This window comes from Morone saxatilis, unplaced genomic scaffold (genome assembly GCF_004916995.1).
Source record: "Morone saxatilis isolate NCDOM2014 unplaced genomic scaffold, NCSU_SB_2.0 Contig18, whole genome shotgun sequence".
Lineage (NCBI taxonomy): Eukaryota > Metazoa > Chordata > Actinopteri > Moronidae > Morone > Morone saxatilis.
Genome location: NW_023339740.1, coordinates 9,955,610 through 9,970,212, shown reverse-complemented (window position 1 = coordinate 9,970,212; position 14,603 = coordinate 9,955,610). Strand labels below are relative to the sequence as shown.

The 14,603-nt window shown below is 41.6% G+C and overlaps 1 protein-coding gene across 1 annotated transcript in view; it reads left to right on the top strand.

The window, feature by feature from the left end:
* The window catches only part of LOC118328104 (plexin-A1-like), a 115,605-nt gene that overhangs the window by 10,947 nt on the left and 90,055 nt on the right, over positions 1 to 14,603 (top strand). Inside the window, exons 3-4 of the mRNA XM_035661709.1 lie at positions 10,868 to 11,005; positions 12,704 to 12,712. Of these exons, the coding sequence (XP_035517602.1) occupies positions 10,868 to 11,005; positions 12,704 to 12,712 (147 nt within the window). The remainder of the gene's footprint in view (positions 1 to 10,867; positions 11,006 to 12,703; positions 12,713 to 14,603) is intronic.

Sequence of the window (14,603 nt, the reverse complement as noted above, 5' to 3'; positions counted from 1 at the left end):
TGTGGTACACCATATGTACCAGAGAAAGTAATCTAGGATGAAGGATTTCCTCCTTTCTTCTATATGGACAACTTCCCCTTGCTAATACACACTTCCTGTTGCTGTCTGTGGGCCAGTGGGAGAGTGAGGCGGCAGGAAGTGAAAGGGCAAGATAAGCTGGCAGATGTTCGAGTGTGTGAGCGAGTTGGAGAGACAGAAAGAAAGAGACACAATAAGGAGCACTTCTATAAAAAGCAATCTCGTGACAGTCCAGTGCTCTCAGCTGACTGTCTGGAAACTTTGCTATGCTTTTTTTTTTTTCTTCTCCTCTACGACTTTTTCAATGAATCCACTGTTGTGTAGTAGCTTTTACTCTATCAAGAGTTTTGACTGTGGTTTCTGTGGTTGTGTGAGAAGTGAGTGTGTGGCTGTGTTCACAGAGGTAGCACACTGCACCTTCCACCTTGACCACCACTTCTTGTAAAGTACCTACTTTGCAAAATTGGGACTCTTTAACTTTAGCCTTTAGACACGACTCCCAGACAGCGCACGCCGCTATGACGAAGACGATGGTGAGAGAGACGAGAGCTCGAAAGGCACAGCCACAGAATGACGATGGCGACTTTACAATGCCTCAGAGGGTCAAAACTAGGAGGATGACGGCAGAGCGCGTCTTACTGACCTTAGAGCGCTGCTGGACATGTGGAGGCCCGGGCACGCTAACTATCGCGCAAGCAGTGAACGGCTCGATAGTTATCCGAGCCTCTCTCCCTATGCGAAAATGGAGGGCGCAGCGAAGATCCCTTACGCGAGAATGTTATAGCTTTATACTGCCATCACTCCGAGTGTTTGTTTGGAATAAAGTTTGAGTATTTCTGTCCCTCTGACTTTCTTTAATTCCGTCCCTGCTACATCTACCCTCTTTCTTCCCCACTCTCTCCATACCACTGTAATGTCCTCCCTCGCTGACATAGAGGAATGAGAGTTGACCTATCTGGGCACCACTTGAGACAAAGTCTGCTCTCTCTTTCTCTTTGTGTTTGCCTTTGTCTCTCCCTCATTCAAACAGACAAACCGCGCACACACATTATCTGTTAGTAATTGGCAGCCAGCAGCCTCTGATTTAAAAAGGTCTCACACTCGTCACTCAGCTTTTCTCGAGCTTTCTTCTCTTTTTCTCCTCCATCATTCCTCCTTTTATCCTTCCTCGGGTCTCTTTTTTTTCTGTCCTTTCCTTTTTCGGCGCTGCTCTGCTCTCTGTTTGTACTTGGAGCCTGTGGGACAGCTCTTTCAACACATTCCAACATAATATTTTAGTTATGGTTTAATATACTGTAAATCATGTAAACAGTTTCTACATGTGGTAAACAAACACTATTTAAAACAAGATACTCATGAAAACTTCGCAAACAAACACTTCCTACTTTTCTTGGTAACGTCCCTGTTGATTTGGATGTTGCCAAATTTGCTCATGCTAATTGTATGACTGCCGCCCAGCCCACAGAAACATACAGCCTTTCGATTACAGCTTTAATTGTCATAATTTGACAAGAATGTGGTTGAATGTGGGTGGGCTGTATCATCTGGATTGCTTTGGGTGTCAACCAAACCCATACCCACCTCCTCCCCAGAGACTGCAGCCATTGGTTGGACCCTATTGTGTTACTATGGCTACAAGCCAAACCAGAGGCGGGGCATCTGTCCTCCACCTGGTGGTAGCAGCTGCTCGGCACTGCTATGGCATGCTCTGTCTCTGTGTGTGTGTGTGTGTGTGGTGTGTGTGTGTGTGTGTTGTGTGTGTGCTGTGTGTGTGTGGTGTGTGTGTGTGTGTGTGTGTGTGTCGCAGTCTGTTTGCATGTCAGCTCCAGTGCAGGCAGAGGGTGGCATGTGTGTGTGCAGAGGAGTATATTCCTGTATGTTTTTGCAATACTGTAAACTTCCTCAATCAAAGTTGTTCTCTACCCGTGCCCTCTTTGACCTCGCGGTTACATAAGGCAGTGTAAAGTGGCTTGAGTTGAGCAGTGGAGGTATTAATAGACGGTATTTGAGTGCGGCATGCCAAGCTTGCAGCCCACATATAGAATCATACAATGTGTCAACTCAGCTGGGCCCAGAGGATGGAAAGCTGTACCCGCTTTCTTTCAGTGTACCCGTTGTCACTTTTCATCAACTTGAATGCAGTGGGTGAATGATTTATTACCCCTCAGCTCTGCTCATTGGCAGGGAGACAACATCCGCTTCCTGGATTTTGTGTATTCCCCTCCACTCATTGGACAGGAGACAAGACATTTTAAACTCTCCCGCAGTGGTACCCCTTCCTGCAGTACCTGTTAACAGAAAGGGGTACCATTACCAATCCCATCACCACCAAAGACGACTCCCCTTGTATCACTGTTTAACCTTTACATGCTGTTAAAGCGTGACGGGTTTGTGATGCTTTCAGTTGGAGTTTTGCCCTAACAAATGACCTGTTTACAACAGGAGATGCTGAGTTAGCTGATCCAAACTATTAGAAACCCAGAACAGAGAAGGTCAGATATTGAGCAATGATGGTGTTTTTAACATTTCAAAATGTTTAAAGAGCAGAGGCTAGGGTTAAAAAAAAAGTGTATCTTCCTCATTTTTCTTTTCCATTGGCGTCACTTGATGAGTAATATCTTGAGTATAAAGGATTAAATAGAACTTGGGACTAGGTCATGTCTCTGCGTGTGCATGCACATGTGCACACATGGGTGGCACATCTGCTAAATGTCACCCTGTATACTCCACAGCTGTCCCTCTCCTCTGTCACACACACACACAGGCATAAATGGTGTAGTGTTGAGTGTATTTTAATAGGGCCCAGTTAGAGCTATGTGTGGTCTCTAATTCCCCATCCTCTCTGCAGATGACTTTAGCAGCTCAGTCTCTCTTTCTCATCCCTCAGTTGTTTAATTGTTTCACTTCAGCTTGTACTGGACTTCACCCCTTTCCACTTCCTCTCCCTCTGTCCCTCCCTCTCACACACACACAGATGGTGAACAACATTTTCTCCCTTTCTCTCTCTCTGTCAAGTCCAGTCTTTTGGCCCTTGAATCAGTCATGCTCGTTGTATTTGGTGGGCAGCAGCCAAGACCATCCCTGTGGACCATTACAGCACACTAGGAGTGCGGGAGGGAGGGAGGGAAATGGGAACTGAGCTGAAGGGATGGAGAGAGATATAAAAATATGAAGAGGAGAAGAATGCTGAATGAACATCACAGAGATGAAGCAGTGGAAGAAAGAGTGTTGAAAGAGTGTAGGGGAGGAGTGATAGCCAAACCTCCCCAACTCTCAGCTGTGTTCCTGTCAGTGGCTTCCCAGTTCTCCTTTTTCTCTCCTCCTCAGTTTTAGAGGTGGATTCCCGGCACCGAGCCCGAACACAAGCCAGGGACTTTCCTCTGGCTCCTCCCCAAAGAAGAGTTAGCAATCTGCGCAAAAAAGTGGGTGGCCTCACCTGAGGAATGGAGGGATGAGGGGAAAACCGTTATATTTTTGTATTGCTATATTGCAGGGTCAGGCTTTTGGTTTCAGACAGAAACTAATGTTGTCTTTGCTTGGGTGGAGAAGAGAAATGGGCAACTCGCACTGAAGGAAGTGAGTTATTGAGTGCATATGTGCGTGCAAAAAGCCAAACTGCTATAAAGTATTTGTTGTTAATCAACACAATCTGCAAACCACTCTCCATGGATTCCTGATTCTGAGAAGTCTCTGTGTGTGTCTGTGTACACAAAAATGAACTTCCCCACTCACAGTCACATACAGTAGATACTAAAACCTCATCCATCAGGACATCTCTTCCCATTTCTCAGCAGAAGGTATTACATTTAGCCACATGCCAAGAAAAACAGAGCTATGCCTCCTGGACAAACACAAATAGAGTCCAGCCGTGCTAAGCTAACAGCAGAAACCCCACCAGACCTACACATCACATACCACATCACCGTTAAACTCAAAAGCAAGACACAGATTTTGGTGTTTTTGACTCAAACCCAAAGTTCATTTTTCTCCCCACGCTCTTTTTTTCTCTCCCTCATACTATCCTGTTATGTGGAACTGACACTGTGTATGACACACGCTCTTCTCTCTTTCCCTGTTCCTCCCTGCACTGACTCTTATGTCTTTCCAGTTCCACCTTTACATATGGTGTGTGTTTGTGGATATGACTAGACTGTGTGTGACTCTGTGTGACTGTGTGTGTGTGTGTGGGTGCAGAGAGATGTTTTCACACAAGCAGAGGTATTAACATACTCATAGGCATACACCAACAGACACACAAAGTAGTTGGTGAGGCAGTAAAGGATTGTATTGAAGGAGGATTAGAGCAGTCATTGGTCAGGAATGTGCCTCCTCTCTCTTCTACAGTCAGCACACCCACACACCCACACACACCCACACACACCCACACACCCACACTGTGCAGGCCCAACATCCTGTACCATTCCCTGACTTTGCACTTTTGACCTCCTTATACAGGTTGTACTGAAAGAGAGGTTGGTGGCAAAATTGGTATAAGTAGACTGCGACAACTTGATCTCTATTGACATCTTATACATTTGAATAATCAAGTATAAGGCTGAAATGAACAGTTGATTAATGAGTTAATCCTTTAAAGGCGTCTTGACACCAGCATTTAAAAAGGCAATATCACCTTTGGTGACCTTTTGACATACAAATTTGAGGTGTTTACAAAGGGCAAACTGTCTTGTATTGACCTTTGAGGGAATGGTAAGGATTTATCTGTTACTGTATAAGCTATTTTGCTCATTTTGCTTTTAGTTAGTGGAGATAAGAGTAGATGGTACATCGTACATCTTTTGAATAAACTGTGAAGTCTTTGACCCGTTCAAGGTGAGCTAACGAGCTTGCTAACTGACAGTTTACTCTAATTAAATGACATTTAGCAAGCTAACTAGCTCAAAGAGCTTTTTTCGGTCTTCAGTAATGCTTTGTTGAATAAAATGATGTACAGTCCTGAGAACGAGGAGGGGGGGGGGGAGAGTTACAGCACAGTAGAAAAAAAACTCAGGAAAGCTATTTTGACTGATAGCATGTTCCTGGCTTGCAGCGCACTAGTCGTTAGCTCTCCGTCGATCTGTGACTAGTCAAGCTTCTTTAGTTTCATCAGTTTAGAGCTGTGATAAATTGTGATGGACAATGGGATAAAAGAAGAAAAAAAAAAAAACTAAAATTAAGAACACGAAATAAGGGATGAGGTTTGAAAGGGGGACTTGTGTGTGTCTATCTTAGGGTGGAACGGTTCATCTTACTGGAATACTAAACTTTCGGGACCATGTTTGAATGTGTACCATGCTAGCGCACTGCCACTCACTGATAAAACACACACCACACACACGCAACAAAGGCAAACAACTGCTGTAAATCGTTCTAAACCACGCTATAAAAGCTCATTTTAACACCATCTGCAAGTTCCTCATTCTTTACAAAGCCCAGGTTATGTGTGGGTGTGTGTGTGTGTGTGTGTGTGTGTGTGTGTGTGTGTGTGTGTGCGTGTGCGTGTAGTGTGTGTGTGTGTTCTGTCATTACTTTTTCCCCCTCAAACCTCTCTCATTTAAGCCACAAGTTTCTATTGTTATCCAGTAACCTTATTCTTAATTTAAAACATATTTCTGTGTCGCCAACTGACAATGTTGTAGTGTTCGCTGCACTTTCTGTCCTGTGCTATCTTGTTTACGTCAAATTCTCTCCTTATGTCTCTCTCCGGTATTTTTTTTATTTTTCAGTCATGGGTGTTTGTGGTGTGTGTAAGAGCTGAGTAAGGTTTTTATTGTTGTGCTTGCTGGTGAGGAAACACAGAAGGAAGATACGGTTGAGGGAAAAGGTGACTCAAGGAGAAAGTGGAGGAGTAAGAGGAGAGGGAAAGTTCATAAAAAGTAAAAGAGAAAGCGAATAAAATGAACAGAGGGGAAGATAGAGAAATGAAGAGGCAGAGGAAGGCAGGCATTAGTGGCCAGAATGGTTTGGGCACAGTACACTGAGGTTGTGGTTTTTGGCCTGGCTCCCATTAGCCTCTGTGTTACATCTATTACCCATAACAGTCTACCAACACACACACACACACACACACACACACAACACACACACACACAACACACACACCATCTCACTCTCCACTCTCCATCTTTCTCTCTCTCTACATGATGGCACAGTAAAACGACCCACATCTTAACACCATTAGCATTCCTCGCCATACATTTTGATCCTTTCCAAGAAAGATGGAAATCCTCTCTTCTCTGTTTCTCTCTCTCTGTTTCTCTCTCTCTCTCCTGTTTCTTCTCTCTCCCTAAAAGATGCTTTAGAGGCACAGTGGACCATGTAATCACCTTTGGCTTCCACAGTAAGAACACACACACACACACCTACCTTGCTAATTACAACTGAAGATTAGGTCCTATTCGCTGTAATCCAAGTGAATGGTTGATCTAGTCAGTAAACGGTGGGTCAAGCAGCGCTGCATAGTGTCACAGCAAGAGTGGGAGTGTGTTTTATGGCCTTCATTTCTTCGAGCTATTAATTGATGCCTTTTTTTAATGTGGCTGATTTAGATGAACTCCGAACGCACAGTTGCACACACATGTATTCACTGCACGCAGCATTCTGCTACACATGCAAATTGATAGACTGCCTCGCACGCTTTGTATGCGCACACACACTTTCTTTCATACAAACACACCCTCCCCCACTCTTAAACTCACACTCTACACAAACACTCCACTCCCCAGCCGATCTTCCCCTGTGTTTGTATGTGCTCCACTCCTCTCTTCAAAGCCACATACACACTCCATAGATGATAGCATCTGTCCCCCCTCATTGCATTTAGCACTCTTCCAAATCTTTGTTTAGTTTCCCACCTTCCTGTTTCTGATAAGGCTTGCAGCTCGTCAGCATGGCTCTCTTTTTCTCAGTGGCTTGTAGGGTTCGCAGTGGTCTCAAGTGTCACTGTGGGAATCATGTACCAGGTGGCTAATCTTACATGCATACACCCATAGCCGTATAAATATGAAATCTAGTCTTTAAGTGTATTCACCTTATTTCTTTAACATAAATATCCTCTCAGCAGTCTTTGATGTAAATGTGTAATATTGTTTCGGTTGAGATATCCCATTAGGGATTCGGGTTGCGCCTCAATGTAAGAGGAGGTCTTTTCTCATTTGAATGGCGACACTAAAAAGGCATTCAATTGGAAAGCTCTATCTTCAAGTCTCATCTTATTGTATATGATAATGTTGTGGTGCAGTTTCTTCCCCCGTTTGCAAGACAGCTGATAAAATCAGTCATAGTAAAGCACCTCTCTAGATGCAGCTTTTCACACTTGCTGTGTGTGTGTGTGTGCGCGTGCGTGTAACTCCATGCAGATGATTGAGTTAGTGTGATTTAGTGATGGTCGGAAGATGAAATGCCGCCACCGCGCCGTGTCTAGCGACTCGCTACACACACTTATCTGACGACTGCTAGCTAAAGGCATTTAATTTGCAGGGAAAGAGGAGGGAGGAAGGAAAGGTAGAGAGGAAGGAGGGGGGGCGGAGGTGAATACACGGGAGATGAATGAGAGAAAAGGAGAGAAATGCATCGCAGGGGAAGGCTGAGGATGGAAGACATGGGTAGAGATAGAGGGATAAAGTGATGACAAGGTCTTTTAATTTCAGCGAGCATGAGGATTAAAAGGCCTTAACGGTGATGAATAGGTTTAATTTGCTGTTAAAGGAGCTCACTTTCTGTCAGCCTGTTTACACTATATTGTATGCATGCACTGGGAGAATCATGTGGCAGTGGCCTTTGTTCCTTTTCTCTTCTCCTTTTTTTTTTGCCTCCTCTTCCTCCACAGCCCGTTATAGTTGTGTGTGCTCACATATGTGTGTGAGTATGTGACCTTTTGTAAGCTCTGCTGGTGAAAGGCCACAGGCACACACATGAATAACCATGGTGCAGACATGTGGGTGAATACCCAAGCCAGTCAATAAGAGTTGGCATAGCAAGAAACCTGATATGACAGAATACACCGGATTACACTGCCTTCTATTTGAACTCATTGACGAGTGCTTAATGTAAGCCTAAAAGATCTTGATAGAACCTGTCAGGCGCACCCTGTCCAAAGCTGCCAATTAAAAATACACTGTGCCACTTGTCACAAATCTCATTTCACCTCATAACAGTTTTTTGGGAAAAAGAACAATAGATAGTCATGCCAGTAGGTGCTTATCTTGTGTAGAAACATCAAAGAGATAAAAAAAAATTACTTTTGTTAGAAACATCTTTTAAGAAGCAGTGATTCTGAGAACCCATCATTCTTTGTTCCTGTAAGTACAGGAGAGTTAAAGGTGTGTGCATTTGTGTAATGTGTGGTGGTGTGTGAAAGAATGACACACACACGCCTCGTGTGTGTGTGTTTTTGTATGAGAGCTGCTCTCTTTGTTTATTCCCTCTCTTTTCTTCATTGAGGTTATTAAGTCTATTGGGTGCTGATATATCTATTTGAATAGATATATCAGCAGATATATCAGAAATAAATAAAGAAGCAAGGACTCTTCGCCATAGCAGGACGTCTTTCAGTGCACACTTCCAAAAATACAAATACTGTCAAATTTCACACCAGTAAAAGGGAGTAAAATTCATGGTTGCATCTGCTCTCCTTCCCAGACCTTAAAATAACCCACACCAGACACACACTGTGTTTTGATAGAAACCACAATGACATTCCACCGAGAGAGTGTGTGTGTATATGTGTTTGAGTGCATGCCTCCTCCATCATTGTCACCGTGGCTCTTTGTCTGTCTTAGTGCTGTTGAAGGAAAGGCTGCGTGGTCTCTGACTGTCTGACCCACATATGGTATAAGTTTACTCTTCTATATGTTGGCTGTATATACTGTGTGTGTGTGTGTGTGTGTGTGTGTTTGTGTGTCTGTGTGATGGTGGAGGGTGGAGGGGGATTTCTCCCATAGATATATCGGGGCGATCACTCACTCATGTGTGATGCTCCATCTGCTCCCAGCTTCTAACTGCCGCAGCCAAACACACACACCCAAACACAAACACACACACACACACACACACACACATGCACACAAACAAACACAGCACCTTCATCTTTTTTCTTTTTTTGCCAGATAACTTATTCAAAAGCATTTTTTTTCACATATCGAAGGGATGTTCTCTGCAGTGCATTGTTAGAAAAAACTAACAATGCACTGCAGCAGTATTACAGATAATAAACTAAATGTACTACTACCCACTATACTGTGCCTGCGTGTGTGTGTGTGTGTGTGTGTTCTAAAGTACAGGCTTAAGTGCTCAGTGCTCAGTGCTAGTGGCCCTGTCCTCCTGTATTACTGTTACACACATATACACACAGACATTCAGCGAGAGGGAAAAAGGTATGTTTTTCTGACGTTTCTAATGGCAACTCTTGCCGTCGGAGAAACAATTGATGGATTTGTTTTCTGACTTGCTGCGCTCAAGTTCTGCCACGCTAACGGTGCGATAGGAAGTGAGTGATTTCAGCCCTTTATCTGAATGCCCCTGCTGCTGATAGAAAAACACAGCTTAAAGAGGAACACAGAGGATATGGCGGGCGTTTACATGAAGCTGTCATTAGGTAGCAGTTTACTGTTGTATGAGCTTATATGGCTGTGTGCGAATTCATCCCAGACACAATGATGTTGTAGCGTGTCTCTACGTTCAGGGTTAACGGGTCCATGTTGGCTTAAAAGCTGAGGATCAAAGTTCATTCTTGACCTTGGAAATAACAGCTGAAGCAATAATCCCAGCTCAGGGTCCCTTTAGTAGCTGTTCTAGAGCTTTTAATCAAATAACATGATCTTTAACAGCAGAAAAAAGGAAAATCACTGATGCAATTAAATTAAAAATTGGTAATATTAACAACAGCTCAGTAAAGCCAAGTGATATATTGCCATAGATAAGATCACCTAAGTACTGGAGTCCATTAACACAAAGTATTATAATCTGTTCTTCACTCCTTCACCCACTTCATCACTCCTTCCCACAGTCCAGTGACTGCAGGACCCTGCCACTTTTCTCTCTGTTCATGACCCTCTTTCTGCTTTTCTTCATTTCCTTTTGTTCTGGAGAGGGCCACACTGAATTCCCCTCTTCAGTAGGGCCCCTTAAACACTCACACTCACACTCTCGGAATTTGATTTTCAGGTGTCTGTCTGCTCGCATCAACTTTTGGTCGTTGCAAGGTTGCAAATGATAGTATTGGAATCATGCAAAAGTAACACGATTCAACCATGGCAGGGAATGTATGTAAACCAAATTGGTTGGATTCGACCGAGGAAGTGGAGGTAAACAAAGCTTTCCTTCCACCTGTTGGGTTTATTGATCCAGCGTTTCACTCCGCGAGGTTATTGTAAACCGTTTTGCACACGCACCAAACTAATGTAGATGGTGGACAAGGGGATAATGCTGGATTGATTTTCTTCTGTATTTAATGAGCGCAAGGTAGCTCTTTTTCGCTCACACAGACACAAACACTGCGTCTATTTCACCATGATGTTCTTGGGGGACATTCATACTCATTACAGAGTAGAGGCCCTGCCTGGGCAGACTCCAGGCCTGGCCCGGGCCCCCACCGACAATGTCCACCAGGGCCTGAGACTGACACCAACTTTAGCACTTTGACTTTGTCTGATTCACACTCTCTCTATATGCTGCAAAATACACCACACAGACACACACACCACACACACACCACCAACACAGGGTAAATGTATTCACAAACTACTAAAATTTTAATGAGAGAACATTTTTTAATAAGTATTTTACACAGTGGCCTATGCGTGCTATATGGGGCATAAATGAAAGTTTAATAAAAAAATGGCTTGTGGGTCAGCCCAAACCAGCACAGGTGTGTCGTAGCATCTTCACAGCAGAGATTTCGAACTCTTCGCACTGGTGTGGAAGTAAAAACACATCAGTCAACCTGCCCAGTGAACAGCCATTGACTCTGAGGCAACACAACAAATTCTGGGTGGGTGAGGTCAACATTAAAAAGTCTAATTACTGAAACAACATCTGAAAGCTCAGTCTGGGTTGTTTTTGTTTTGGTTGTTTTACCAAAAAGAAAAATGTTTGGGCGAGCAGGGGTTTAAGACACATGTGCATTGTTTGCAGATACTTAATCAGCATTTACAGAAACCAGTAGCGCTGCACTGATGTGGTTTGTTTTTTTTATATTGTTGATTATATATGATGTTGTAGAATGGTTGGATTGTATAATGATTGTGTATATATGTGTATATTTTATCGTGAAAATGTCATGGATACCAAAACTTGATCCTTTTAATCTAAATAAAAGCCAAATATTGCCATTGTATATAATGTTGTGTATGTGTCTTTCTTTGTTATGTAAAGTGTTAATATATATTATATATGTATATAATGTGAATATGTTTTAAATAATCCATTATAATTTTGGTTCGCATGTTGTTTTTCAAACAATGTAAATTGGGGTCTGTTCTTAAAACTTTTACTATGACTAAAAATTTGTAAAGTCAGAATTCTATATAATCAGCAGGATTGTCTTCAGTTCTGCGGGGATTAAGCCCCTGTCTTTATGTATCATATCCACTCCTACTGGATCTTCTTTCTGTATTGGTTTTGCCTCCAAGGTATTACAATCCGCATATGTTGATAGACTATTTTTATTTGTGTATATGTAGTGGAAAACTGCCATGGATTCCTCACTTTTATGTGTTCCTGTCCTTATATTCTTTGTTTCTTGTGTTCTCTGATTTCTATCCATGTTTTTGGTTACTATCAAACCTTTGTGTGTGGCTCCCTTCTATGTAAGATTGCCGCATTAAACGATGAGCTGTACCTAGACGTAAGGTAAAAGTTCACACTTTGCTAAAAACATTTGACATATCTATAAACTACAACCAGCACGTGGATTAAAAAAAATAGAAGTAAAATCGGGGGACCCACGCGCAATAGCATTCCTCATTTTGGCTCTCTTCCTCAGATTGGTGAAAAAAGAGAGAAGATTGAGGTAGCAAAAGAATGGGCTGCAATTTGCACGAATCTATATACTTCGGCCCAGTGCACAGTGAATCCACTCACTGCAATGGGAAATCTCTTACAAAAACATACCCTTATCTCCTCCACCTGTACGTGAGTCTCAATGACACGAAAAGGACAGGAAAGACACTTCCTTGCGATTGAAAAAAACAACCATAACAAAACACAAACCAATATTATCATATAATACTGAATTATGTTGTGTTATTTAATGATCAAACACAATTTGTTGTATTGTATACGCTGTAACATAACTGTGATAACTTACTGACGGTGACCAAATAAAACATTACTCTGGTTTGAACCTTTCTGTAGATGTTATTAAATTGAATAATATAATCAAACAAACCCACAACACAAACCCTCACACCAAACACAAACAACCAAAACAACGTCAGTCGCTTTTCATTTTGATAATGAATTTGATTTTCTTAATGGAGTGACACAGTTTTAACTTACTAATAATACATGAAGTATACCACAATAGACAAATAAGCCTTACCAGTTTTGCAAGCACCAAACAACACACTAGCATAAATTTACCATTGAACATTAGACATATGCAAGACCCTCCAAAGAAAGACTGAGAGAAACCACTGTAATGACTAATTATGATAACCGTCTTTGTTCTTGTCCTTGTTCTCTGCAGCTGAGGCAGGTACGATAATATCCCAGAAACATGAAAGATTGGGCACGGAAAAAGAAACCCGCAAAACACTAGAAGTTTCAGTACCACACTTTTCCCCTTCTTACTTCTCTCAATGTCTTCTCAATCTCCTGTTGTCATCTCTTCTTTTCTCTCACAATCACTCAATAATATTTATGTTGCTCATCCTCATATGGGAACCAGGGAACAAAGGATTCTCAATCATAAAATCACTTTGACTTCACATCATCTAAGTGGTAAATGCTGGATCCCTGCATGATCCAGGACACTAATGAAAACATATGTTCACATACCACACAACCCACCACAACCACAACACACTCGTGGCATAAGCACCTACACAAAATACCTCGTACCTATGCAAATCATCACACACAGTAAACTGATCCTAATACATGCTATTAATGAATCTCTGAAGCGTATAACGAAACCACTACAAGCAACTCAGAACTCGGTGTTACCGAGCGATCAAATCAGCATTTCCTGAAAAATGCCATGCTAACCCCGTACCAATAGAACCACCACTACAAAGTACCAACGTAACCACACATCACTCTCTCCAACTCAAGTGCACTACAGACCTCAATAAAAATGACCGTTTCACAGTGCCACACACCTAACCCTTATATACTTTTAACCTACTTCACCACAAAACCCATTGTCCAACACTATTTTCAATGAATTTAAACTTGCAATTAGTTCAATTCAAAATGACTAAGTTGACAAGCTACACGTATTTAGAGACAGCACGTTCCCTATAAATCCATTTACCCGACCAACTTCGTATAACCCTATTCTCTTACAAATATGGCCACCCTCAGTATTCAACCATATAATGATTTTATACAATGTTTTCTATTGACCTTTTAGCATGTTGCTACCGCAGCAGAAATCAAATGTATAAAAAATTCCTAACACATCTAAAGGTGACGGCTGGTTTCTTTCGTGGGAGGGACGTCATTAGATTTATTTTTTTTGAAAAAACGGAGAAAAAATTAAACGCCTATTTAAGACATAATATAGATGAGTGCGAGACTTACTTAACAGTAAGAAGAATGCTACAGTATATATTTTTACGCATCCCCAGATCTAGAATATCATATATTAAATATTTGTATTGATCATAAATACAATAACCAATAATTATTCAAAGTAAACACCACAAAGTATGACTACTCAATCTAATGTGCAACAGGAAAAGAGGGGTCTGATTTGGTAAAAATATAAAACAACACCAAAAAAACATCTTGCAGTCGCAGGAACAAGCTTCTGAGAAAAACAGAATTAACAAAAAATCAAAGTCAAAGAATCCGATGCACAGTGGAGTTTACACAGGTACCATTTACCTCATTAGGTAGTCCAGAAACACAGGCACAACACACAAATGGTAATTAACCAAATCCATAGGCTCCCTGAAGAAAAAAAATACTTATGTTATTGACTATGAGATTTAATAAACAATCCCCACATATTACATATATATAAAAAATATGCAATACCCTCAATCTCCTCAATATATGAACCTTATTTTACATGATAACAAATGTCAATATGTCTTCGGCATGACTATTTCCGAACAAGAATCATACTAATTAAAAAAACTTAAAATGATAGATTAATTGGGAATGGAAAGTATTCAATCAAGGCCAGATTCAGGTACAAGCCATTATGATAGACAAACCAGAACCGGAAGGATCATTTATCATGCAATGTAAGATAAAGAAGCTGAAGAATGATCATATCCACATATGCAAGAGATGTAATCATTCATACTGCGATAAAATAAAAACAACAAAGATAACTATGGACACCAAAATAAAATAATAAAAATGTCTCGTAGACAACCAATAAACATGACTATAAAAAACCACTATTACTTTCA